The sequence below is a fragment of the Ipomoea triloba genome, chromosome 11 (assembly GCF_003576645.1).
Source record: "Ipomoea triloba cultivar NCNSP0323 chromosome 11, ASM357664v1".
Taxonomy (NCBI): Eukaryota; Viridiplantae; Streptophyta; class Magnoliopsida; order Solanales; family Convolvulaceae; genus Ipomoea; species Ipomoea triloba.
Window position 1 is genome coordinate 3,917,549 of NC_044926.1, and position 26,675 is coordinate 3,944,223.

The 26,675-nt window shown below is 35.9% G+C and overlaps 4 protein-coding genes and 1 non-coding gene across 8 annotated transcripts; 1 reads left to right on the top strand and 4 right to left on the bottom strand.

The window, feature by feature from the left end:
* Positions 1-682: 682 nt before the first annotated feature.
* On the bottom strand, positions 683-7,685 carry LOC115995721 (CBS domain-containing protein CBSCBSPB1). Of its 2 annotated transcripts, none has more exons than XM_031234830.1 (14): positions 7,228-7,685; positions 6,017-6,185; positions 5,768-5,900; positions 5,519-5,689; positions 5,280-5,358; positions 5,046-5,159; positions 4,895-4,961; positions 3,665-3,770; positions 3,522-3,580; positions 2,011-2,120; positions 1,796-1,929; positions 1,438-1,523; positions 1,218-1,307; positions 683-1,127 (listed from the first exon to the last, which is right to left on the bottom strand). In XM_031234830.1, exons 1-14 carry the CDS (start codon positions 7,377-7,379, stop codon positions 948-950), a joined length of 1,650 nt encoding a protein of 549 aa, XP_031090690.1. In that variant the 5' UTR covers positions 7,380-7,685; the 3' UTR covers positions 683-947. The 2 variants fall into 2 exon arrangements, with proteins under 2 accessions (XP_031090690.1, XP_031090691.1); XM_031234831.1 differs by having other exon boundaries at positions 2,011-2,117; positions 7,228-7,684.
* A 1,359-nt stretch (positions 7,686-9,044) lies between these two features.
* On the bottom strand, positions 9,045-9,205 carry LOC115997677. The gene has a single exon (XR_004093774.1). It is a non-coding gene; the product is annotated as a U1 spliceosomal RNA (small nuclear RNA).
* A 634-nt stretch (positions 9,206-9,839) lies between these two features.
* On the bottom strand, positions 9,840-13,857 carry LOC115997494 (gamma carbonic anhydrase-like 2, mitochondrial). The gene is made up of 2 exons (XM_031237057.1): positions 13,299-13,857; positions 9,840-10,545 (listed from the first exon to the last, which is right to left on the bottom strand). Exons 1-2 carry the CDS (start codon positions 13,675-13,677, stop codon positions 10,169-10,171), a joined length of 756 nt encoding a protein of 251 aa, XP_031092917.1. The 5' UTR covers positions 13,678-13,857; the 3' UTR covers positions 9,840-10,168.
* A 578-nt stretch (positions 13,858-14,435) lies between these two features.
* Positions 14,436-18,607, bottom strand: LOC115997467 (proteasome subunit beta type-6-like). Its single transcript, XM_031237023.1, has 8 exons — positions 18,367-18,607; positions 18,147-18,223; positions 17,990-18,045; positions 17,595-17,667; positions 17,044-17,155; positions 16,513-16,586; positions 15,776-15,850; positions 14,436-14,797 (listed from the first exon to the last, which is right to left on the bottom strand). Exons 1-8 carry the CDS (start codon positions 18,479-18,481, stop codon positions 14,666-14,668), a joined length of 714 nt encoding a protein of 237 aa, XP_031092883.1. The 5' UTR covers positions 18,482-18,607; the 3' UTR covers positions 14,436-14,665.
* Positions 18,608-21,825: 3,218 nt separating this feature from the next.
* On the top strand, positions 21,826-26,352 carry LOC115997581 (4-hydroxyphenylpyruvate dioxygenase). 3 transcript variants are annotated; one of them, XM_031237169.1, is made up of 4 exons: positions 21,826-23,006; positions 24,427-24,603; positions 24,965-25,016; positions 26,181-26,352. In XM_031237169.1, the coding sequence occupies exons 1-3, from the start codon at positions 21,865-21,867 to the stop codon at positions 25,014-25,016; spliced, it is 1,371 nt and encodes a 456-aa protein (XP_031093029.1). In that variant the 5' UTR covers positions 21,826-21,864; the 3' UTR covers positions 26,181-26,352. The 3 variants fall into 3 exon arrangements, with proteins under 3 accessions (XP_031093029.1, XP_031093030.1, XP_031093031.1); XM_031237170.1 differs by having other exon boundaries at positions 26,208-26,352; XM_031237171.1 differs by having other exon boundaries at positions 26,245-26,352.
* Positions 26,353-26,675: the final 323 nt, after the last annotated feature.

Here is a 26,675-nt window from a genome sequence, read left to right on the forward strand (position 1 = left end):
AAAGGAAAAAAAAATCTTCTACTTTTAATAATATAGAACTACCTAAATTTGATGAAGATCACTGAGAGAATTGAAGACCTCATTAGGTATAGATTAGGAGGCGTTCCGGTCAGGTAGTAATTGGTAGATTTGCAGAAATGTTGTAACAATATTATTTTCCTTTAATAATACAATAAATATTACTCCGTAATTGTTAACTTTTACGGAGTAATAAATTACGAAGTAATATAATATTATAATGATATAGAGCAGCGCTATAATCAACCAGTCGGTATGTCCGAGTGGGCTCCGCCCGCGCAGGTTCAAGTCCTGCTGCCGACGTTTTTGTTTTCCCAGTTGGTGCGTCTTACATACTACAGTAAGTACAAAAATTAGAGGTCTTTTTTTAAAAAAAAAAAATAAAATTACAGGGTTGGTTTTTAACAAATGTGGAGAGTGATTTTTTTGTTGAATTTTTCTTCTGCAATGAATGATTTTTTGTAGGGCTCGTCAGGACAGAAAAGAAAAAACAAAGGCAAATGGTTGTGCATGAAGCACAAGAATTGTGCCCAATAGGTGCATGCTCGTATTTTTAAATTTGTTATCGGCTCTTTTATCTTTTTCTCCCTTTTTTTCTTGCCCTCCTTTCTCTTTTTAATTGGCACCACAAAACATTTAAAAAAAAATAGAGGCATTGAGGTTACTCTGAAAGAATTGATGACAGAATATACAATGCTATTTGTAGACACACATGACACATCATATATATATATATATAGACAATATAATTAAAAAAATTAGTTAGCAGAAACAAGAATTGCAAACTCCTTTCCAAACTCGGAGCCATATATACAAATTTATATACAACTGCTGATCATTCCAGTACGAATTGGTTCATCAAAGTGCCACCCAGCCAAGCACCTGAGAGCCGCTACCGGCTTAAGTCCACCGGTCTGCCTTGAAAATTATCAGTTATTGTTTCTTCTCAAGAATGCTAATATGCCTAGAGCAGCCATTACTGCAGCACCAGTGGCCACAGCGCTGTAGGCTGCAGTCCATGCATCTGTCTGAGCATATTCTACGGTACTTGAGCCAGAACCCAGCCTACGATGTGGCATTCTTGAATAATCTAAGTGCAACCTTAGTCCCTGTAAATGATAATTGCGAAAGAACGTGGTAAAGGCATTTGTTTATGCTATGGTGCAGAAGAAATGGCACTGAATTAATGGTACGGTTACCTTCCAACCAGCAGACCTTGCGTGCTCAACAGCTGTGATGAGATCACTGTCTGATGAAAGTACAACCTGGTCGTGGTCTTCATCTTCGTACTGCAGTGGAAAGGATATTCATCAGCATTTTAGATGAAGCAACAGAATGTCTCTAGTGTTTTCAGAGTTTGTTTTGGGTGGGGGGAGGGGCATTTTCATGAAGAGGAACAGAAGTTTGTGGTGTGTTTACCAGAATCTGAGGAAGATTGTTCCAGCTAATGTCACCTCCCAATCTTTGAAGGATTGCAGTAATGAGATCAGTCATGCTTCGAGTATCTGAACTCCAGAAACAGTAAAAAATCAGCATGGTGCATCAGGAATGACATAAAGAACATATAATTCACAAACTGGGAAGTGAAAGGAAGTTCTGGGAACTTCTTGGAAAAATAATTAGAGAGCTGGAACCTGTGAATCTGTGATATACAAAGTAATAGCTATTGCTAATTAAGCATATTACCAATTCTTTGGCTAATTGTTGGTAAATGGTGATTGATTTATATTTTAACACCATGCTTCAAAAAATGACCACATGAATCAATTAGACATACCACTAGTGAACCTATGCATCCTTCCCTTTCTGTCTTCAATCTTAAAAGCAAAAGTATTTGGCAGGGCTGACGAAGGAAATGGAAGTGATATTCCTGTCTCTTGCCCTTTGAAGGCCAATTTCAATGAAGCTTCACTGGTTTATCATAGCAAATGTTAGAGAAAGTCAAGAAATGAATATGAATGAAGATAACCAATCACAGAAACAGGCTACAACCTACGGATCTCTTCATCATCGTGAGGACTTATTGCCATAGCAGAATCCCAAAACTTTTGCATCATAGTGCTCGCAGTTTCTTCATTAACTCCAGCAGTATTTCCTACCTGCTATTCAAGTGAGGATTACTGGGTTGTAAAAAGATTATAGAATGCTTCTAAATCTTGGATTTACAACTACCCTATCAATAGAAAAGGTCAGACTCTGTGCAAAGTAGAAGAGAGATGGATGCAACATTTATTTTCATAAAGGAGTTTTAAAGGCATATACAATGGCTTAATGGTTAAACGGGTAGGTTCTTTTGTGAAATGTGATATAGTAGCATCATGGGTTTAAACTCTAAAGAGTGATTTTATGAGTTCAGTTTAAACCAAACAAAAATTGTTTTCTGTTGGGCCTTTAAATATGTAAGGAGAAAAAAGAGACCCATAAGGAGTTTTAAAGAAAACCCATATGGCAATTGCCAAGAGAAATGTTACCCCTATCTGAGTCATATTTCAATTGGCTAGTTCTGTTATTTCAGTCTCAAAGAAGAAATCAAATGATAAGGCCTGTTCAGTAAGAAAACATGTCTTCCAGTCTTCATTTCCAGTACTCTACAAATTTTCTTCTCCTATTTAAAGAACAAATATGCTCATATTTAACTATTTTATAAATTATAAAATGTAAAGTTATTTGAAATTCGATCGATTCTTATATAAAAGTACATATATATGAAGTTGAGGTCGTAGGTGGAAAGTAAGTGGTGATTAATGGCAACAATGGTGGTGGGTAGGCAGGCATGTAAATAATGATAGGTAGAAGTAAAGGATAATAGCAACAGTAGTATCATTGGTGAGAACATGTGCGTAGTTTGGAGTGGCGTAATAGGCTGGGGTGGAGTAGTAGGTAGGGGCGAAGTGGGTATTCGGTGATTATAATGGTAGCCATAAACGAAAACTTATATATGTTTTTATATTTGGAGTCAATTTTATTTTTTGAATGCATTTGTTAGGTTGACAAACAGTTTCCATTTTCCTATTTATAAAATAATTAATTTGAAAAAAAAACCTCAATTTTTTTATTTTTCTATAAAAGTGGAGAATTCTAAGTAAATGAGTAGAAGTCACTATTTGATAGCTGATACTAATGTTAGGGTGACTTGCATAAATGGGACAGACTATATGAATAGCTAGATTATTCTGTGAATATTCCATACTATACAAAGGCATGGGCTTCCCATCCTTCTCTTCACATGAATAGCTAGATTATTCTCACAATCCAAATTAGCAACAGGAATAAGAAATCATAGTTCTATCACGGGTGGTATAACATTATTAGTTTGAAGTCTGTCTCATCCCAGGACATTGGATCAACACAGTTCCCCAATCTAAAGGCAACAGCAAAAAAATGCATGCCATGACAATGCACCCCATGCAAGCTTTTTGAAACCATTTGGCGCCAAAATGGCGCAAGCCTATTCTTAAATCCATACATTAGAATATACTTATGTATACAAATGAGTGCCTTACCGTGGAAATAGCAGCACGAGTGATATGTATTACATCAACAACAGCAACAACCGTTCCATCTGCAGTAGATCACGAATGTAAAAGTAAGAAATGCTACACATAATTTGTTAACCTTATTGTGTTTCTTCAAAAGGGTAATTTACCTTTATCAGAAATAGGCAGGTGTAAGAATTTTCCATCATGCATCCTATGTAAAGCATCCAAAATAGGTGTTTCAACACTTGCACATTCTGGATTAGGGGTCATGACCTAGAGTTTAGATTAAAAAAAGTCAAGAAAAACAGTGAGATCTAACCCATGGTTTTAAAGTTCATACATACCAGCAAATACTTAATGCATTGCAACAAAAATAGTCCCACAGAGCCATCTCAGGCCACAAGCATTTATCAGTGAGTACTGCAGGTTGCAGGATATTGGTAAGTTTCCTGGAAATGTAAGCTCAAGTTCTATGCAGTTTTTTATTTCTCACTCAGTATTTTTTTCATTGGTATATTGGAAGATATCCATTTCTAAACCAAACACTTTGAACTCAGGTACCTCAAATCAAATCAAAGACACCTGAAATTTTGGGGTTTTTGTTGATCAAGCCAGTTCAAGTGAGGGTAAACAAACAGGTAAAAGGGTATCTATTAAGAATATGGAGTTAATGAAGGCTTGTTACAGGTCCTAACATATAGTAGTTTTTAGCTCTTCTTTTTTTTTTTCCAAGACCCAGGCATGGGCGCCGATTAGAGCGATCTAGATAACGAGATTGTGTAATTTGAAAAAAAAAAAAATGTAAAGGCTAGTTACAAAACAAATTGGAGCTTACCTATAAGTGTTCTTTTGTGATTGGTTTCCACATTCAGCTACTTAAGTGTCTTATTTTTATTCTCTTGTTCTCCATTTACTTTAAATTCATTATCCATCACCATTCTAAAAAGGAACTGTCTGAAGGGAAGATGAAAGAATTTTATAGTAGAAACATGCACCCAGAATAAGAAGAAAGTGGTGAAATTAACACTAATAAGTGATTTTTAGTTATGTGTAATAAAAGGGAGTGACTTGATCATTAGGTGGTGGGTTCAAGCCATTAAATTGCTGGACATGAGTGGATGAAGAAAATTGAAGTAGCAGACACCAAAGCACTAAAGCCATTGCAGTGAGCACAAAGGCAGAGGGAAAACTGAAATAAGGCGGACTTTATTAGCTGCTTTTGAAAGATGCAAGGAAAAACGTTATCTGCCACTATTAGGAAGTCTAAGAGAATTTGTGAATAGAATAGGAAAAAAAATTGAATAGGGGACAAAGTTCACAAAGAAAAAAGTTATACAAATATTTATTTGAAACTAAGAACAAAATATATATCTTCTGAAGCAGCGAAAGAGAAATACCTTATCCACTAGAGTTGACTCAGGGGAAAGATCTTGTGCTATGACTCGCATCAAGATGTCTTTTGAACTGAAAAGAGTATGAAAGCCATCTTATCACTATAGGTTCCGTATGATGCAACTGTTAAAACGATTATGATGTTAAATAACTCACGTAAGAATTCCACATGGTTTGTTCTCAACTGTTACAATTGTAGAGTTTGTCCGAGAATCAAGCATTTTCTTTGCTGCAAATAGAACAGTATCACTTGGTTGAACTGTGTCAATCCTGGCAACACCACAACAATAACTTATGTAAAATCCATCTTTCAAATAACTGTCTGTGAATAGCACATCAAAACAAGATGGAAATAATAATGTACTAATTAAATGTAAAGATATTACCTACTTTGAATTCTCAGGAACAATTGTAGACAACGAGGGTCTGAACATCCGCTCTCTAATTGTTTCAACAAATGTATTGGAGCCTGCATTAAGGGAGCACAAAAAACATGTTTCACTTTAAGTAATCAACAAGAGCAATATAAGTCAACCATAAGACTGGGAAAATAATGAGCTAAGAGATTCTGTCCTAAGAGCAATTATATATATCATCAGAAATAATAATTGCAAGCTTTCATAACTAACCATAAAGAGATGCACCCCAGTGCTTTTCAACACCCTCAACAGCAGCTGCTATGGCCTTTCCCTTCTCAACTGCCCTTTCCAAGCGAGCAATAGCATCGTACAGACATTTTGCTATATCAAGCAAAGCAATGACCTCCCCATTTTCCACAACAGGCAAATGTCTAAATTTTCCTGCAGTCGGTCAAAATGTTGATGTTATAATTTATAAGATTCTCTATCATGTGAAGTTGAAAGAAAAAAAACCCCAACCTTGGACCATTTTCTGCAGAGCTTCAACAGCAAGAGTATCAGAAAGCACAAAGACCGGATTTCTTGTCATAACCTTAGAAACTGGTGTTTCTTGAATATTAATTTCACGAGCAATTACTCTTGTTGCAATATCCTTCATTCACATAAACAAAAATAGAAGGAGATGAATTAGTTGGAAGAAGACATCTATATTCAAGACTCCAAAAGAACCATTGTGTTAAGCAGTATTGAACAGTATTCAAGTCAAACCTTATCTGTCATTATCCCACATAGTAATGCATTTGAGTCAGTCAACAATAAAGCATCAACTCTCCGAGCAGCCATACGGCGGCAAGCCTCATGTATAGTTGTTGTTTCAGGTACTGTAAGAGCTTTTGACAACCGCAATCGCTTCACTGTCCTCTCTCCAGTCAGTCCCCTGCTCCAATGAGTAGTAGAATAAATTGTTGAACTAAGAAACAATTACATGCACATTAAAGTAAATTTAGATCAAAACACATGCATTATAGTATTGAACATAGCCAAGTGGAGATGTCACTTTATGTTCTTAGATCACAAAACCATAAGCATCATCTCTCCACAGTATCTCCACACTGATAATAAAATCATAGTACTTCATTTGCAGATGTGCAAGTAAAATCATTAACTATACAAAAACATGCAAAATACAAATCTGAGCCAGAAAGACAAGGAACAAAGGGGATGTAGGAAAGTGAAGACCCGTTTATCCAGGCTTCTTGCAGAGGTGTAAAGCAAATGAATAGGCAAAACTCAGAAGAAAGCCAAAAGTATTACTCGTTTACTACTTTTTCTAAAAGGAGTTTTCAATAATCATCCCATTATAATTTGCTTAGCTCCAACAGAGGTCCAAGTTCAAAAGGAACAGTATCAACATCGCGTATCTCCTTATTCTTACAGGGATCTCAAAATCATTAAGAAAATTTACATTTCAACTCATATGTCCGGAAATAAGAAAAATATCAGGAAATAGAGGATGTATCAGAAATGAAACCTTTCTGCATTACACAGTACTTAAAAGAAAGAGAGATGGATGCAATATTTTGGCCACACCAAACAACACAAAAATCTACAAGCTCTTATTCACGGTGTAAATATATACGAGCTAGAATCTAGATGACATTCAACCTAAATGTTTGATCGATGTAACCAAAAAAAACACGGTTACTTCAAATCAACATCTGTCAAAACAACACAAAAACCTACATATTCACAGTCTAAATATATACGAGCTAGAATCTAGATGGCATGCAACCTAAATGTTTGATGGATGTAACCAAAAACAAATTCGGTTAATTCAAAATCTCAAATCAACAAATGTGAAACAGAGCATTGAACTGAACAAATAAGAAATGTAAATAAAACATGCACAGAAAGCCGTTACAATAACAACCGCGATGCGGTGAGTATTGATGCAAGGGAAGGGAGAGAGGAAAGCGAACATGGAGCGCGTCGAGGTAAGAGACTTCCTGGAGGCGGTGTCTCCGCCGTTGTCCGACGCCGCTAAAGACCTCCTTCTGGCGTAGGACGGGGAGCTGACGGTGGACATGGTCATGCTTCTCCTGGGAGATCCTACACCTTGGCTCTTCCTCATTGTAGGGAGGAGGAGTAGAAGGAATGGATTCCCGGGAAATTTCGGTAGGAGATGAAATTCCCGGGAAAATGGAGGGTGACGGAAGGGGAAGGAAGAGCCAATGGTTTTTATTTTTTATGGAAAGGAAATGGGAGGAGAGGAATTGAACGGCGTTTGTGTTTTTATCTCTCTCTCTCTCTCTCTCTCTCTCTAAACAGACAAAACAGAATTTGATTTGAATTTTTATGGTCGATGTGCTTTCGCCGATGGCGTTCAGCCATGCCAACGTTTCTCCGTGGCGCCGGATATATTTCCAATTTTTGCGGATTTCTCTATCCCCTCTTCTTTTTCTTTTTCTTTTTCTTTTTTTATTAAAAAAACAGCAGTATTAATTTTGTTTTATTTATTAATAGAGGAGAAAATAATCAAATAAGCTCTTAAACTTTATTCGAAAGTGTAATTAGATCCCTAAATTTTAAAAAAGTGTAATTAAACACTCAAATTCATCATTTTAGTATATCTAAACTCAATAACAGGTAATTTACCTGAAATATCCCGTCATCAAGATTTCGGCGACGATAATTCCGGTAAAAAAAATTCCGGTGACTCTTTAAATTAGAGAAAAAAATCCGGCAACTGATTGTTGTCTTTTTCACCGGAGAAGACGACCAGAAGGCTGCCTTCTCCACTAGAGAAGACGAACAGAGGTAAAAGACTAAATTGCCCTCATCATTTTACATATTAAAATTTTTTCCGTCTACTTCTTGCCGACAATTTGACTGGAGGAACTGAAATTGAATAGTTGTAGATTCAAATTGACAATTTTTAAACTTGTGAATTCCAATTAACAATAGCTCAATAGTCATAGGACAAAAAATGAAATTTTCTCTTTTAAATATTAATAACTATGATAAAGTATGGTTACATCTCGACTCCTTTTCATAATGTCTAAACATGCGTTGTATAGTATATAGAATAATTTGTATACTAAATTTAGACTTCTAAAATATGTTTTTAAGGTATAAAACCTCCCATTACAACTAAACAAATCTATGATAAAAGGAACATTAAACATTTTTATAATTCTTTTCAAAAAAAAAACATTTTTATAATTCACAACAAAAAATGATTATCTAAAAATTTGGTGTGAATGCCTAATACAATCAACATGTACTACCGTCAATATTTCCATACTAGACAATAAGACCAACATGGACTGCTTTCATGTACAACATTTGTATGAAAACATAACTCTCATGAAGTAACAAAAATGAAAATCTAATTTTACATACAAATTTGTATGACATTGATCAATTCGTCATGCAATTTCCTAATTAGAATGTAAATATAACAAATTGGTTGAACATTTTCAATTTTCTTGTAAAAGTATGCATCTTCAATGTGTTTTTTGGGGGTTGGGAATATTTACTAATTTTAAGATATTGGAAGAAATTAAATTAAAAAATAAAAAAATTCTAAGAATTTGTATCAAGCAGCACTCAAGTCATTGGCATCTCTATCTAGGCTTAATAGTGCAGAATCTATCTCAACTGATACATCTGAATTTGATTAATGACATCAAAAAATTAGCTAAACCATTTCTCTAATATTAGCTTTTTATTTGTGCTCATTTAGCTCATTTGTTTGTTAGCTTCTTCTTTTTTTTTTTTTTAATTTAATTTTTAAGAAGGGGCCGCGCGAATGCAGGCCCCCGCAGCCACAAATTATGACGTAGGCTCCGCTACTTGAGCAGACCTTAAACCAGTGCCCTTTCAAAGTGCAATGAAAGTCACTGATCTAGGCCATGGGTTTTTATGATCACCCATAGACCCCGTCCAGGTAAGTATTTGTTTGTTTGTTAGCTTGATATCATTACTCTGGACAAGATCAATTAATAAAATATTGGAAAAAGTGTCAAATAAGCCACTGAACTTGTTGCTTTTGTGCAATTGGGCCATTGAACTTAAAAAGTGTGCAATTCAACCATCAAACAAGCAAAATTTGTGCAATTGGACCATTTTTACAAAAAAATTTAATTCAATTTGAATTAAAAACATTTCAATATTGACTCCTAACTAGTATGGTAGAAGAAAATGTCACTCTTAATACATATATGTTAGTAATATAATTGGATTTTACTAGAAAATTTTTGTAAAAATGGTCCAATTGCACAAATTTTTCTTGTTTGATGGTTGAATTGCACACTTTTTAAGTTCAATAGCCCAATTGCACAAAAGCGATAAGTTCAGTGGCCTATTTGACACTTTTTCCTAAAATATTTCATTTTTGCTTTAAAAACACAATACTTCGAAAATAATTTTAGGTTAAAGGTAAGTCAACTTTCTAGTAAATTTGTTTGGGTCCTAATTTGCATTATAAGTTCAAATTATGACTGCACAAGAGATACTCCTCACAATAGAAGGCAGGCAAATCAAAACATCATATTCATGACACTTAAAAATCAAATCAAATTTAGAACAATTTCACAACCAAGGAGAAATTCGCCTTTAGCAATCATATTAATGCAACATTAAATACAATGTCCATCTGCAAAGGTTCATTAAATTTAAGTAAAAGCTCGAGTTCTACAATTAACAATGTCATAGTAGATTTCGCCCCTTAGAACGATCAATGCATATTATGCATAGCCATACAACACAGAAACATATTATCCCAAAGGAAGCCATTGAATGTCCACCATGTTGGCTTTCAAAAATCACATGCAAAACAAGGAAACTTTACGTGCATTCGAGTCCTACAATTGCTTATTTTCTTTGTAAAGAAAAAAAAACATCAAGCAGCACTCTGCTTCAGATTGAGATTCCCAATGATTTCTTCATCTTCTCAACTTCCAAATACACTGTTGAGTAAGGTAGGAACTCTGAGGAATAGCTATTGCTCAGATCATTTATTGCAACAGCGAGTTTAGGGATCTCCAGTGTCTCCTCATGGGTTAGAGTGCGAACGAATCTTGCTGGATTCCCGGCCCAGAGCTCACCACTCGGGATTCTTCTCCCTGGTGGGACAACAGATCCTGCTTCAAGGATTGCGTGGGTCTCCACCAAAGAACCTTCCATAAGTATGGAGTGCTGGCCAATGATGCATTCAGGCTCAATAGTGCAGGATCTCAAGAGACTGTACGCACCAATGGTCACATATCTGTCAATAGCTGTTTCGGCAGGAAGCCCTGGGAATTTTGAAAAGAACAATGGTCAGTCAGATTCAGTCCCAAGTTCTCTCCAAAGATAGAACCAATTTAATGTATCAAAAGAACTAAATTAAAAATAATACTAATTTCACCCTTAATTCCACTTTGATACCCCAGCACAAAATAACAAAAATGAACACTCCAACCTTAGCAATCCCATCAGTGATAGATACATATATCTAATAGAGCTTTACGACAATTTCAAAAATATTAATATTAATAATAATAATGATAATAATAATAATCTACATAACAATTGAAGCAGACAAGAACAAAACCAGAATTGTAAAGCAAAGAATTCATACTGTCATAAAATTTGAATTTGAGCCAAGTCATACATTGTAGGTCTACATGATCATGATCATGTACATTGTGCACACAACTTGAAACAGTGGATTAAATCAGACAACTTAAAGAATAAGGTCTACAGTCTGTAGATTGATACTATGAAGTTGCTCAGGACCAAATGCTTAAACATGGTATACCAGTAAAAACACAAAAGTATAGGGAAACAGGTGTTTAATGGAGAGAAAGAAAATCCAGTAATATTAGAAGACAAAAGACTGAAAGAGTTAAATTAAAAACACAAAGTGGCAATAAATTAGTTGAGGGCCTGAAGCACAATCTTACCCACATCTTACAGGAGAATATAACTAATTAAGGTTACTCCCCGTGGGATTTTTCCAATCTCTAGAAGGGGCAGAATATCTTGAGGTCCTTAGAAGAAGTTTAGGTTGGACCAAAAATAGCTTATTATATATTGGGTGACCAAGTTTCAATAATTTCTTCCGTCCTATATTTCTAAATTCATGCATCAATGGAGATAAAATTTCAGGAAAAAGTTTGTAAATGACAATGTTAGGTGAATAATGTCTGAACAGAAGTGGGTTAATTAAGCAGCACAAGAGACGAATATGTTACTAGTAAATTAATTACTAATGAATGTCATCAGATAAAATAAAATAATAATAATAATAATAATAATAAGCACAAAACTCAACTAGTAAATCAAAACTAGAAGAAAGTTTATTCTTCCCTTGATAACAAAATGGTTTTTTTTTTTTTTAAACTTTTTTTGGGCACATCTAATGGGGGATGGGGGTAGTGGGATTTGAACCCAAGTCTACCACCTAGAAAAGGATAATTGAGTTTTTGTTGTTGATTTTTTTTCCCATTAAAAAAGAAATTCAAAGCTGCTCTTTTCTTTAATCTTTTTTTTTTTTCATATTCAAATTTTTATAAAAATGAATCAAAATTTTCATTTACAGTAGATAATATTGATGGGATCTCTTTCTTTATTGTGATTATACTGCTAGGCCTTTTCTCTTGAAACACAAAAGATTGGCAATATGAACATGATTCTTCTAACACAGACAAAAGAAAAAAACACACACACGCATTCACTGAATTGCTGATACTGCCAAGTGCCAACCATGTTGGACAGAAGAACCCCATAAATCCAAATTATGAGTAGTGATGCATGTCTATCTATTCAAGCCAGAAATAGTAACACCCTACTCAAACCCACAAATCATAATAATAACAGACTTTCCTGAAATTCTAATTCTTTTTGCATTTTTTAACAAACATGTAACATTTTCATTTCTCCAAGTTCTCCATAAAAATGAAAGCACCCAACCACTACCAAATCTCCTCACTCTAATCGGCCCTGAAAAAATGCACCTTGGAGGTTCCAAAACACCCACTTGATAGGTGGAAAAGACTCTTTAGCAAGCTTGTCAATAACAGGAATAGTACATAAGTCGCAGTTGTGCTTTGCCATTCAAAATTGAAAATTAGAACTCAATGCATGATTTTCTGTCACAGACAAAGGAGAATATAGCAAGAACATATGCTGGCTGGTAGTTGAGTCAAGGACAGAAGTTTAATTGCTGGTAGGATGCAATGGTTTGAGGTCGTGATAGAGTGACAACAAAAGAAGAAAGAAATGAAGGAAAGGAAAAGTTAGAGAGTTGAACCCTGTTTATATTTCTGAGAAAATTGGATGGAGGAACTTCATTATTGAAATTACGAACAGTGATGCATGTCTTTACTAGAGCCATTAATGGGAATACCCCCCTCCCCCTAAAAAACAACCATAAAATAAAAATCAAGGCTTTCTAGAAATTGCAATGATTTTCAGTTTTTTTTTAAAACCATCAAGTAAGATTTCAATTTCTCCAAGTTCTCCATCAAAATGAAAGCATCCAATCACTGCAGAACTAGAAGGATGCACCTTGGAGGATAGGTGGAAAAGACTCTTTTGCATGCTCGTCAATAACAGAAAATCAGAAATAGTTAAGTGATTCACAGTTCATTGCTTTTTGAAACTAAACCTAAATGCAATTACCACAAGAGGAAAGCCCAGAAAGTTGGACAAAGCTTTAGTAAAAGAAAGATTATTCAGTGTTGCTTTGTTAAGTAAAAGATTTTGGATACAGCTTCTATTGTGGTTTGAGTTTCTAAAATAAAAAATCTTACAAATATTATACAATTCGTCATAAGTTCATTTACCTAAACAATGCAGGTGTGTAGGTTTGAAGCCCTTGATTCATAAGAAAATTTTGCAGCTTCTCGGTCAAATACACAAAATTTCTTATGAAAATAATTTAAAAAACACAATCAACGAACAAAGTAATTAATTCCCCAATCTCAAAGCAACAGTTGCAGCAGATCAATGTACTACTCTTAAGCATTGGGAAAAGAGGAACAAATGCTATGTAGTGACTGACCTGTAGGGGAAGACCAAGCGGCGTGAATGACACATCTCTCCTGGACATTGGAGCAGAAGCCGATGGTGATCTTGTTGAGATCCCCGCGGAGAACGGCGCCATTCCAGACAGAGGCGCCATCCCAGACGGTTACCTGACCGGCGAGTACGACGCTGGGGGCCACGTAGGCGTCCACAGCTACCTTAGGGGCCCACTGCCCGAGAGGGATGATCTTTCTCTGCCCTCGATAGTCCCACTTGACTCGATCCGGCGATGATTCCTTGATTGCCGCCTGCGCCTCCGTAGCCAGCGGCCGGCGGAACTGAGATTGTCCGCGGCGCAAATATGCGGAGAGAGTGGTTGCTAGGGCTCTTCGAGAGGACCGAGCCAGCGTCGCCATTTTCTATTATCTGCTGATCTTTCACTGAGTTGTTCAGTGCTTCTTCTCTCTGTGACTCTGAGTCCGAGGGTTAGCTCGCTCGCTCGCAGATGAAAGGGGAAAATGAAGCCCCAATTCCTATTCAAGGACCCTTCTGGTAAAGCCTAATTCTATTACTCCGCACTTCCTTATGATACGGAGAAAAATATTGGTTTTTTTTTTGCTCAAATCCTTTTAAAACTATTGATCTGATGATTATTCTGATCAACTTTAAAGAAAAATAACTTCGTGGCCAACCTCTCTCTGTTAATTTATGTTTTAAAAAGTTACAAAATTAATTGAATTGATAAAATTTTATATATAATTGTTATTTCTAATAATAATAATCATAGACACACACCCTCTCTTTATTTACATTTAATAAACTTTAAAATTATATTGCAGCCATAATGTTGTTGTACTTCATTCAGTGACTAACTAAACTGCCTATATGTCATAGTGCGATAAGATATTTGATTTGCTATATTTTATGACAGAATCGAAATAATGAGTAAAAAGTATTTATTTATTCATCGTTTTAATGTGTCAAATTTGAAATTGATTTTTTAATCGATTTTCATCACTTTTGGATATTATTGCTTTTCCATATGAATTATGTCAACTAATTTATATAGAGAAAAAATTCAGGTTATACCAATTACCAACTTGAAATAACTTTCACTTTCAAAGAAATTAAATTTCTGATTGAGCTAAATTTTCTCGCATTTTAAAATAAGTTATACCAAACTATCTCTAAATCTCATTTTGATTAATAATATTTGATTCCAATTCCCATGTCTTAACAAAACTAGTAATAGCAGACTAAATAAGCCTTTTTAATATGCTTCCAACCAAACATAACAAGGGCGTTTTAAATAAGCCTTAACTTAATAGTTCTTATAAAAGGAAAAAGAGTTTTTTGAAGAAGTTTCTCTTGGGCCAAACTAGTGCTAGAACCAATGCTCCTTTCTCAACTGACCATCGGCTCAGGACTGCTGGTTTGCAAAATATCCAGAAGTGAATTGTGTCCCTCCATCTCGTCATGCCATAATGGAAGGGTGTCACCTGGGTAAAATTTCCTAGTTACCCCTTCCGAGTTAATCTGCAGGAACAATAATGCATGATGATTGATGAAAGAACCATACATGCAGCCAAACAATGAAGGAGAGTATCGTTTTAATATGATTAAGCTGATCATAATTGTCACTGCCATTATTCAGATCATCATACAGATGTACATGCTAATTATATGCAAAAGGACGTAAGAGCACAGGTAGCAAGACAATGATGAGTTCACTGCAACCCCAATGATGTCAGGTACTACAAAATATTGCATCCGTGGAAAGTGGAAACTATTATGCTTTCAAGTCCAATGGAAACCTAGTTGAGTTATATGAGTGATTCATTTAAATACTCGGAAGTCTTGCTGGCAACTATCCCAAAAGTTTTATGTAATTGGGGCAGGTCAGTAGGACAGTTATAATAATGATGAAATATGGACATAGTACATGACTGAAATGCCAGTATCATCTGTGCTGAGAATGCTCAAAATCATCATAAACTAGAGTATTAAATGAAATAACCATGGTTGAAAAAATCGCTAAGCGCTCGGGATTAATCGGCGCCTAGGCGCCTATGTATTTTTTTATTTTATTTTTTATTTTTTAAAAATTTGTTTAAGTATTGTTAATTTTTTAAAGATTAATAATTATAAATTATATAATACTTTAATAGTTAATACTAAAATATTAAATATTAACCTAAAAAATATCTAAAGTTTGTACAATTTACGATTATTTCACTCAAAACGATATTGTTTTGAGTGAAATAACCCATTAAAAAAAAAGAACAATAGTTAATCGACCGACTAGGCCTTCTAGTCGGTCGGTCTAGTGGACGCCTAGGCGGTCAGCGCCTAAGCGGCCTAGGCGGTGCTTTGGCGGCCTAGGCAGTCGCTAGTCGGCCAGCCGCCTAGACCACCATTTAATGTGATACGCTAGGCGGTCGACCAGCGCCTAGCGCCTAGGCGGGGATTAATCGGCGCCTAGGCGGGATTTTTGCAACATTGGAAATAACTCACAGTAACAGTCCGAACTACACCACCACTGGCACCATCCCGCGCAATGGCAAGAGACACTGCCTTGACCACAAATTTCTGCATAAATTTAAAAAAAAAAAAATTAAATAAATAAATAAATAATCTTTAGAAACATCTGCAAAACTAATTAACAGATATCAGGCCATAAATTATTATGATGGGAAAAAATTAATAGAGCCCAGATCCTCTTATTGGAGAATCAAAGAAATATTTTCCACAGCAAGAGGCATGCACATGCCACATGAAAAGCTCTAGAACATCCACGCTTCCTAAACTTTTGAAACATTTACACCCAAAAAATAATAAATTATAATAACAGAAACAAAAATAAAATTAAGCAAACTAAAGAAAACCAAACTATACCAAGCCAGGGTGTCATCTTTAATAATAATATAAATAAAATTTCAGTATTTTTCCTCCACTAAATTGGAGGTTAAGTTGATGAATTAAACCTTGTCCGAACAGAAAAAACCTCTATTCACAAAGTTTCTATTCTGAGCTCCAGGTTAATAGTAGATCCATATGTTCAATAGATCATATGCTGATAATCTTAGTGCCCTTGCGGCTGGTATGGGGATAGCCAGGTAGGTAAAGACAGAATCAGATAGCCTTGGCATATCTAATTTGTGGAATAAAGAAAAAAGTGTGTGCATGATTGGATGATAATGCAGTTCATTCTATAACCACTCCTTGCAAATTAGTAATGTTCATGAACAAACCTCAGCTTCTTCTTGGGTCATTCCTTCCTTCCATGCTTGGTCAAAGAAACCATACAAATAAGAAGAGCCTGATCCTGTATGTAGATAAAGGGACAATCAAATATTGTCTCAGCCAGTTAGACTTTCATACAATTGGAGCATCTGAAGCATCTAGCACCATGACTCTATCCGAAGCAATACAATTGCGTTGAATTTTTTTAAAATAATAATAACAATAATTACATTGAATTGATAGATTTAATCTGCTATGACATGTGAACACCAGAACCTGAACAAAGCCCCTTAAACTAACCGAGAGCAATGATGATAATAAATGATGCATTATAAAATACTAGACAAGCATCTGGATAACAAAGTGGAAAGCCGAAGCTGAAGCCCAATATAATTGTAAAGTGCAGGCAAAGTGCATATATGTCTCTTGAGAATTGACTAACATTTAGGGTGTAGAAGTTTTGTTGTGTAAAGAAAGATAGAGGCCAATTTTGGTAGAAAGTAATGGAATAACTAAAATAAATTGGAAGCATAACAAACCTCCAATAGCAAAAGGCTGCTCCAATATTGTGCCTCCAAGGGGTATCCCATATATTTTACCTCCTTCATGTTTGTCCCAGCCACCAACAATAAGCCCAGTTTGAAGCATATTCTGAATAGTTCAGTTATTAAACAACAAAGAAAATTCGTAATACACAAGTGTAACCCTAAATCTATTGAGAATGAATAGATAAAATCTCATAATTGAAGTCTCAGTTCTACAATCAAATCATCTCAGCCCCAAACCTTACTATTTCATAAGACCAAGATTCAAACCTCTTGAAACTCCAGAATGCAAACAACAAGCATATGATACATCATAAACATATTCCAAAATCTGATAAGCCCAACACGCACCAGTGAAAAAGGCAAGTCATTAAGCAGTAACGGGGAACAACAGAACTACTGAATGTAGGGCTATTGGTAATTTCTTTCAATAGAATCAATACATGTTTTGTACATATTGCTGTGACCAGGGGTGAGGCACAGAAACAAGTTTGAGAAAAAATAGTGAATGCTTTGCATGTTCAAAGTGACTAAAAATTCCATACCTTGTTATTGTAGGCTAATAATCTGACAAGGTTTGCTGCAACCTTAACAGTTGTTGGCTGCCCAAGCTGTATCCTGGATAAATAAAAACAATATTCATGTCCCAAGGATCTTCAATCAATAGAGTACATGGTCCATAGAAGCTAAGCATAATTCAGTAACAACCAGATGAACAATAACTAGTAAGAAGTAAACACCATTGAGGAGACACAAACCATCCTTCATATGTCATATGCAAACTTAAGTTAGAGAATTTTAAAACTATCGGGAGCAAAAACAGTATGCTATAGTATTAGCATTGCAACAAATGAATTGACCAATACAAGTTGGCTTAATTTGCAATCAAATATGAAAATATTTATAAAATGATGCATGTGTTTAAGGTGAACAAACTTACGTGTGTTGGTGTAGAAAGTAGCGAACATAGTCTGAAACAATTTGCGAATCTGCTGCCTACAGAAAATGCATTGAACACAATAAGTCAGCTTGGGATTAAGCATCACATTTGTGCAGATACAATAGGAAAGTGAAAGCAAGCAAATATAGTATCTTACCGAACCCGAACGACACACGTAGACATTATCAGTGAGCTTAGTGATCTTATCTGAGGCCCTATTAGCCACATACATTCCTGAATTTATAATCCAGCCACAAAACGAATAAAAATCCATTAATCAAAACAAAGTATCGGAGTTCAATTCACTAAATCGTCGAAATTTTCCTTGGAAGCAAACCTAAAATAAGAATTAGCAGATACAGATATGATGAATGTACCTGTACTGGTTCGAGAATCGGCGCCGAGAACGACGCCGCCGTTGTAAGTGACGCCGATGATGGTGGTCCCCATCGAGTGAGGTGAATCCAAATCGTTGAGCAAATTCGCGTCCATTTTCAAGGTTTAGGTTAACTTCGCAGATGAAAATAAGAGAGGATTGATCGAACTTTCGACTCGATGTTAGTTTAAAACCAGCTCTGGGATTGTCACAAGAGGAAGAAGTAAAGCAGTTCCTTTCTTGGGTGGGAAGAATAAAAAGTAAAATACAATTTTGACCCCTTAATACTTAGAAATAAATAATTGGCCCCTGTGGTTTTAAGAAATAGGCCACTATTTGCTCTATTCCTGCAATCTCTTACTTTTATAAATCAACATTGTCATATCAGATCGTTAAAAAAAAAAAAAAAACAGTCATATCATTATATTTACGATGCACTCACTATTTTGTTTACATTTTTATAATTTCAATTCACATTCTATATTAATAGTATAATTAACGTATTAGGAAGTATACGATGGGAAGTATATAATACTAAGTGATAATTATAGGAGTCTATAGCAATTAGCATAGTCCTTAATAATATGTCGAGTTGACAATATTGTTAGCTATAGTTAATGATATGAATTAAATCCTTTAGTGTATTTTGTATGTATTTGAGGATGAGTATGAAAATCACATGAAGAATAGAAAGCAAATAGCCGAAAATGAGCCCCCAAAGCCTTCCTCATTCATTGTTATTATTGAATAGTGTAGAGAGAGTTAGGAGCAATCACAGTGTTTTCTAGAGAGAGCCAAGAGAGGAGAAAGTCCCTTACGATGAGGGACTTAGGCCCTTTTATACGGGCCCAATGCTCGTACAATACACTGAACATACGTACGGACAACGTAAGGCAGTATACCCGGGACATATTCCCTATCAGTTAATGTGACAACAATAATAATAATAATAGTAATAGTACACTTGACCAACACAATATAAGTTTGTAAGAGCTATTTTTGTGTGTGGCCACACAAAATCCTGATATTTAGAAGTCATAATATTATTGTGATGTGAATATATATATATATATATATATATATATATATATATATATATTGTTAAAGTAATTTATTGAATGCTTTTTTTTAAGTAATTTATTGAATGTTAAAAATTTTAAATTGATAAGTTGTACCTATTTGACGAATCATAGTTAAGGTCACCATAAAAGTTTTGCTTACATGAGAATCACTGGAGCTGGAACATGCCCAAATTGTGATAATGTTTGGCGTGGGAGCTGAGAAGAATTTTGGATAAAAACTCCACGTTAATACCAACTCTAAGGTTCATCCAATTGCCTGGTCCAACCACTCATGCATATCTCGGCACTCAAGCGCCGATCGAATTCCACCTCACTCGACCAATCACCGGTTGTCCCTATCAGCGACATCTTATGGCGAATTCAAACACGATCCGCAGGTGATGGTGATGGTGATGGCGATAGTTAGATAGAGCTAGGCTGTAAGAGACGTCCAAGTTTTGTCATCCATATGCGCTATGACTGGTCCATCTCTTTTCATTTTTCTAAGTAGCACGGCACAAACAAGATAGCTATGCCCAAAAGTCTGCAAATTAGAGTAAAATTGGACTGACTCAAAATTATGGGAATATTTATCATCTTGCGATTTGAATGAAACTTGTATTGTGATTTACTTATCTTAAGACTACTGAATAATAAGGAGGTAAAGAGGTTTATTTATTTATTTACTTTTGGTCTCACAGCTATTACATCATTTATACATTTGGTCATCGACTATTAATTTTTTCACAGAATTAATACTTGATTTGATCCTCAACTATTAGGATTTTACCATTTTGATCATCAACTTCCGGACTTGCTCAATTTTATCTCTAACTATACAATTGTTTACCAAAAGAGTCCTCAACCAAGACTATTTTGATTTGGACCAAGGATTATTTTAGGTAAGAATTGCATAGTTGGGATGAAATTGAGCAAGTTTGAAAGTCGATGACTAAAATGATAAAATCCTATTAGTCAAATGACCAAATTGGGTATTAACTATTTTTCACATTTGATTCTATGACTTTAGTACCTTGTCACATTTGGCCATTCAACCTAATTTTTGGTTACCATTGACTAAATTGCTATTTATATGTTATTGAACATAAGTGCATGATAGTCAAAGGATTTATTTTGAAGGACAAAGTTTTCATTTTCCATGGCATTTTTTTTACTAAACAAATTGATTACTAGTAACTGAAAATTAGGTATGAAAACCAAATGTGACAATGTTTTAAATGTTAGTGGACCCAAATGCGATAAACTTAATATCGGGACTAAATGTGAAAATTATCTAATAACTGTGGGACTAAAATGAAAAAAAAGAAAACTCTAGAATTAAATTGAGTAATCTTACATTACTCAGCTCCTATTTTTTACTCCCTATGATATGTCAATAAAATGTGGTGGATCATCACACTTGTGTGAGACCGTCTCACGGATCCTTATTCGTGAGACGGGTCGGGTCAAGGCACCATGCAAATGTCATACTTATATGTGCAAATCTCATACTTATATGCTCAAATATAACACTAATCAAAAATATAATTTTTGTTACTTATAAGAGAAAAAGTAATACATTTTTCATAATAAGTAATGTTGACAAGTGCCTCTCACTTATAAGGGCAAATATAATACTTTTGAAGAAAAATGTAACACTTTTAAATCGAATGTAAAAGTATTGTATTTTCCCTTAAAAGTATTACATTTACCCTAATAAGTAACAAAAATTTTATTCCTGATTAGTATTACATTTGAGTATATAAGTATGACAATTGTGCATATAAGTGTTACATTTGCATCTTGACCCGACCGTCTCATGGTGAGACGGTCTCACATAAATTTTTGCCAATTTTTATTCATTCATTTGTCTTAATCCAATAAAATGTAAACACTGGGTGAGAGAATACTCTATGCAGTACATTTACCATTTTCTAATTAACTTAATCAATACTACTCCCAACTGACGCCTCGAATTAAAAATGTCAATAAATAATTTACAAGAAATCAAACTTAGCTAATGTGCTCAAATCAAGAATGATAATCTTTGGGTCTATTTTATTTGTCATGTTTATTATTTATTAAAATTAATTATTTCTTATTTACTTATTTTATTTAATATTTTTAATTATTTTAACTTTTTGTGTTTAATAATTTTTATTAAATTTCAATAAAGTCGAATTAATTGAAGTAGGCACATAAAGGACAAGGTACCATAGAGCACATGGGAATGGTTTATTACTTCTTTTTTTTTTTTTTGCAAACATTTATTACTCTTTTTCTCTATTTTTTAAAATGTTTTTTAAGAGCTGACAAAAATTCGGATGAGATAAGATCAAAATTTGCAATACGGGATAAAAAAAAAATTTGCGACGTGTATAAATGACAGGCCAGAACATATCATTTCCAGTTAGAGTTCAGAAAGATTAACAGAAGGCATGGGCAAAGAGACTTCCTCCTCCGGCAACGACCACTCCACGGCGGAGAACGGCGGCTTCAAGCTGGTAGGTTTCAAGGATTTCGTTCGTGTTAATCCCAAATCCGACCACTTCGCCGTGAAACGCTTCCACCACGTGGAGTTCTGGTGCGGCGATGCTACTAACACTGCTCGCCGCTTCTCCTGGGCGCTAGGAATGCCCATTGCCGCGAAATCCGATCTTTCCACCGGAAACTCCGCTCACGCGTCGTATCTCCTACGCGCTTGCGGCGGCGAGCTTCAGTTCCTCTTCACAGCTCCCTATGCGTCCTCCATTTGTAATTCCGCCTCCGCCGCCATCCCCTCCTTCTCCGCCGACGCCCACCGCGCCTTCGCCGCCACACACGGGCTCGCCGTCCGCGCGGTCGCGCTGGTAGTTGAGGACACGCGGGCTGCGTTCTCCGCCAGCGTCTCCCGCGGCGCAAAACCCGTGTCGGAGCCCGTTACACTCAACAACCAAGTCGTACTCGCCGAAGTTCACCTCTACGGCGACGTCGTGCTCCGATTCGTTAGCTATCTCTCCGACGCCTCCGCCGTCACATTCCTACCGGGCTTCGAAGCCATGGACGGAACCGCATCCTTCCAAGACCTCGATTACGGAATCCGCCGCCTCGACCACGCCGTCGGAAACGTCCACGAGCTCGCCCCCGCCGTCGATTACCTAAAATCCTTCACCGGCTTCCACGAGTTCGCCGAATTCACCGCGGAAGACGTCGGCACCGCCGAGAGCGGCCTGAACTCTGTCGTGCTGGCTAACAACGACGAGACGGTTCTTCTCCCCTTGAACGAACCGGTTTACGGGACGAAAAGGAAGAGCCAAATTCAGACCTATCTGGAGCACAACGAAGGACCTGGACTCCAGCATTTAGCTCTTACAAGCGAAGATATCTTCAGAACACTGCGAGAAATGAGGAAGAGGAGCGGAATCGGAGGTTTCGAGTTCATGCCGTCGCCGCCGCCGACGTACTACAAGAATTTAAAGAGCAGAGCCGGCGATGTTCTGAACGATGAACAAATTAAGGAGTGTGAAGAATTGGGGATTTTAGTGGATAGAGATGACCAGGGAACTCTGCTTCAAATCTTCACCAAGCCTGTTGGAGACAGGTATTTTTCAATCTTATAGCTTTGTTCTTATTGCCCATCCATTCTTATAAATCGCCATGGCTGTTGAATTCTAAGCATTTATTGATTTTTAAAGGTAAGTATAAAGGATTAGAATGTTGAGAGGATGTTTACTGTTTATAGTTTGACCAAGAATTGGAATGGGAAAAGTGCATCCATTTCTTATAGCATATTTCAGCTTCTAACAGATCATTAGATCAATGTAGATTGTAGGATAGGGGTGCAAACCAGCGGAGCTGAGCTCGAACCTAGTTTGGCTCGAGTTTGAGTTAGAAAAATTTATTGTGGCTCGAGCTCGGCTCGATAATTTTATATGGCTCGAGTTCCATTCGATTGGCTTGAATGGATTCTGGAGCATATATGTGAAGTGTGAACTAGGAAATGGATGATTTGGCTACTAGAATGTCCTTCAGGCTTCGGCTAGTCTTTGGAATTGGAGGCTTTTCTTTTTGTTCTTTGTGCATATGCCTGTGATGTGGGGGTGGGGGATCTTGCTTTTAGCGATGGACTGTTAGGCTTAATTTCCACATTTCCACTAAAGGATTAGGGTTTAATAACCGGATGCTGCCATAGTGAACACGGGGCTTGATCTTTTAGAAAAGTATGAGAAACTATTGAAGGGCTGATAGTGCTTAAAAGCTAAGACGTATAAAGCATTTATTTTTTAAAAACAGAATGGAGAAAAGGAAAGTCCTTGTAGACTTGTAGTTCTTTGGCAAATGGAAGAAGAGGAACTTGGTTAAGCATTCATCTGATTTGCAAGAAGCAATCTTTTTCCATTCCTTTATCTTACTGGAAGAGTCTGCAGTCTTTTGTTGCCACCCAAATGTTAATTGTTAATTGTGGAAGTCAAAAAAGTCTTTCATACAAGCAATCTTATTTGGGTTAGAACTTAGAAGTGTCATCTCGTGTTTATTTTCGGTGTCTCAAGTCTCAACTATCTGTCAGTTTCACAACAATGAAGTGCTCGGCTTTCCTGTTCAATAACTAGAATTGACCAATGAGGAAATCCCCATCTGGCTGCACTTGATTTTTTCCTAGATCTTCCTCAATGCTTGTTATACGATAGATATACACGAGGTAAAGTGGGGAAGAAGTGAATGATGTTAGATTTAGGGTTTTAAAACCCGCTTCATATTTAAACACGAACTCAATTTCATGTCAGTCTGTCGAGGGAGAGGATAAATGATTCAAGGAGTAGACAAGGAGGAAACTTTTGTCTTTGGCTTGACATAACATTGAAGTTGTTTAACAACTCTCTCTAAAGGTTCCATGAAATGATCCTTGTATCTGTTGTGTCATCTCACGGTGTAATGGTTGGAGTAGAACACGTATAACTGCGAGTTATACTGGAAATATTACTCGTATCTTTTAGTGCTAATCACTTCTCTTTCGCTTGCAGGCCGACAATGTTTATAGAAATAATCCAGAGAGTCGGGTGCATGATGAAGAAGGAAGATGGACAGCTCTATCAGAAGGGCGGGTGTGGCGGTTTTGGCAAGGGCAACTTCTCCGAACTTTTCAAATCTATCGAGGAATACGAGAAGATGCTTGAAGCTAAACAAGCTACTCGTGCAGGGTGAGTATCCTCTCTTTTGATTACCCCCTCTTGCCATGGCAATTCAAATAGCCAGGATGCGTTCATCGTTTGCAGGAGAATGCTGTGGGTTGAAAATGTGATATGTTCACCCAAAGTTATATACAAACATCATGTTAAGTTTGCATCTAGACATACAATAAACACTTGTAGAATTTATTTAAAATGTTGGATCCAGTGTTTTAGATGCCTTGAGTGTGTTTTTGTGTTAATGTATTTCTTGCATCATCTTCATTGCGCCTACATATCATTTAAGGAAAATAATATTGTTACAACATTTCTGCAAATCTACCAAATACGAGGATCTCTTACACTGTGTTCTGGCACCATTACTTTGTTGCAGAGAAGTTTCCAGTTCTACTATGATTTATGAATGTGACTCAGTGATCCATTAGGTGAGTGAAATTCACCACAGCGGGTGTCTTTTGGGACTCAAAATGAGATTAGATAGGATCTTTTTTGGTAAATTTCAAAGGTCTTTCTCTCCGTCCGTTTAACGATCCGGGGTCCATTCGTGGGAATTAAATCCGGGTTCTCCCGAGATTCCTCCCCACAAAGAGAGCTCACTTGCCACTTGAGCTACCCCACTGGGTTGTCGTATCATTATATTGTTGATTTTATCACTTAAAAGTTAAACCCAAGCAGTTGACGACGACTAAGTCGGAAAATAAAATAAAAAGTTAATTCATTTTTGGTCCTAGATGTATAGGTGATAGTCTACTTTAAGTCCTTTTTTATTAGGACATTCAATTTTGGTCCTAGTATTATTGTGGCATGATCAATTTTGGTCATTTATCAATAAATTGGTGAAAATATCGTTAAATACAACGACATTTCGGTCTTCAATTATGAATGTTTTCAAAAAAAAAAAAAGAACATAAAAAATATAGCGATTCAACATATATTGTATAAAAAAGATTGAAATGTCTTTGTATTTTAACGATTTTATTGTTGGAGGACTAAAATTGGTCATGCCACAATAATACTATGACCAAATGAGGATGTTCTAATTAAAAAAGGACTAAAAGTGGATTATCACCTATAAATGTAAGACCAAAAATGGAATTAACTCTAAAATAAAAGACTTTTAGAACCTTCAAAAAAAAAAAAAAAGACTTTTAGAAAATGATGCCATGCTGGGCTTGGGCCGACCACTTAGACGAATCCGACCACTTGGACTGCAAATACTAGATCATTTGTATCCAATTCATCAATGATTATTTCACAATTTTTTTTTATAGAATTGATATTACATGCTATCATAGTCAAATAAGAATAAGAATTTTAATGATATATTTTTTATAAACAACTTAAATTAATCTATATCTATCTATATCTATATCTATATCTATATCTATATATATATAATAATAGAAGTGTCTAGCCAAGTTTCCCCCCCAAAACTTAGGGCTATTTTTGTAATATTAACCGTTGGACAAAAATGTCATTTTACAAGTATTTGAACCTATAAATACATCTATCTAACTATGTTTAGGATCTTAATTCCTCCTTTCTAATTTCTCATGAGTCACCTCCTAAGCAATATTTTTCTTCTCCAGATCAATCTTCATCTTCTCTATTTGCAGATGGCCTTGAACTTCTAAACAATCTTCATCTTTTCAGCACTGATCGCACAAATCCCTCTAAGAGTATTCATCTTCTCCCGTGCAATCTTCATCTTCTCCATTTGTAGATGGCATTGAACTTCAAAGCAATCTTCATCCCGTGCAATCTTCATCTTCTCCATTTGTAGATGACATTGAACTTCTAAGCAATCTTCATCATCTCAGCACTTATTGCACAAATCATTCCAAGTAATATTCATCTTTTCCAATAGAATCTTCATCATTTACATTTGCAAATGGCTTTAAACTTCAAAGCAATCTTCATCATCTCAGCACTGATCACCCAAATCATTGCCAAGTAATATTCATCTTTTCCAATGCAATCTTCATCTTTTACATTTGCAAATGGCTTTAAACTTCAAAGTAATCTTCATCTTCTCAACACGTACTGATCGCACAAATCCATAACTATTCTTCAACAGCACGAAA